The 313-nt window shown below is 70.0% G+C and overlaps 1 protein-coding gene across 1 annotated transcript in view; it reads left to right on the top strand.

Moving 5' to 3' along the window:
- LOC102257643 (solute carrier family 22 member 6) overlaps positions 1–313 on the top strand; it is a 34,683-nt gene that overhangs the window by 15,357 nt on the left and 19,013 nt on the right. Inside the window, exon 6 of the mRNA XM_005857489.1 lies at positions 153–268. Within this exon, the coding sequence (XP_005857551.1) occupies positions 153–268 (116 nt within the window). The remainder of the gene's footprint in view (positions 1–152; positions 269–313) is intronic.

The following is a 313-nucleotide window of genomic DNA, read 5'->3' as shown; positions in this document are numbered from 1 at the left end:
CAGCAGGGCACTGAGCTCTGCTCTGGGGCTGTGCCCTCCTCCTGCCTCTGTCCCCTGCTCACAAGCTCCTCTCCAGGCACCCGGCCTGCACCTTCCCCTCTCCCTCCTGCCAGCGGCTCACCATGCACACCCCCCCACCCCCGCTGCCCCAGGAGCTCAAGCTTGACCTGCAGAAGGAGATCTCCTTGGCCAAGGCCCACTACAGCGTGGCCGACCTGTTCCGGACTCCCGTGCTGCGCCGCGTGACCTTCTGCCTCTCCCTGGCCTGGTAACCCCCCCCCCCCGCCCACCCCGGCCCCTCTGCCACCGCAGG

This window comes from Myotis brandtii, unplaced genomic scaffold, assembly GCF_000412655.1.
Source record: "Myotis brandtii unplaced genomic scaffold, ASM41265v1 scaffold1112, whole genome shotgun sequence".
Classification (NCBI taxonomy): Eukaryota; Metazoa; Chordata; class Mammalia; order Chiroptera; family Vespertilionidae; genus Myotis; species Myotis brandtii.
The sequence above is the reverse complement of the archived record's forward strand: the minus strand, read 5'-3'. Positions and strand labels throughout refer to the sequence as shown.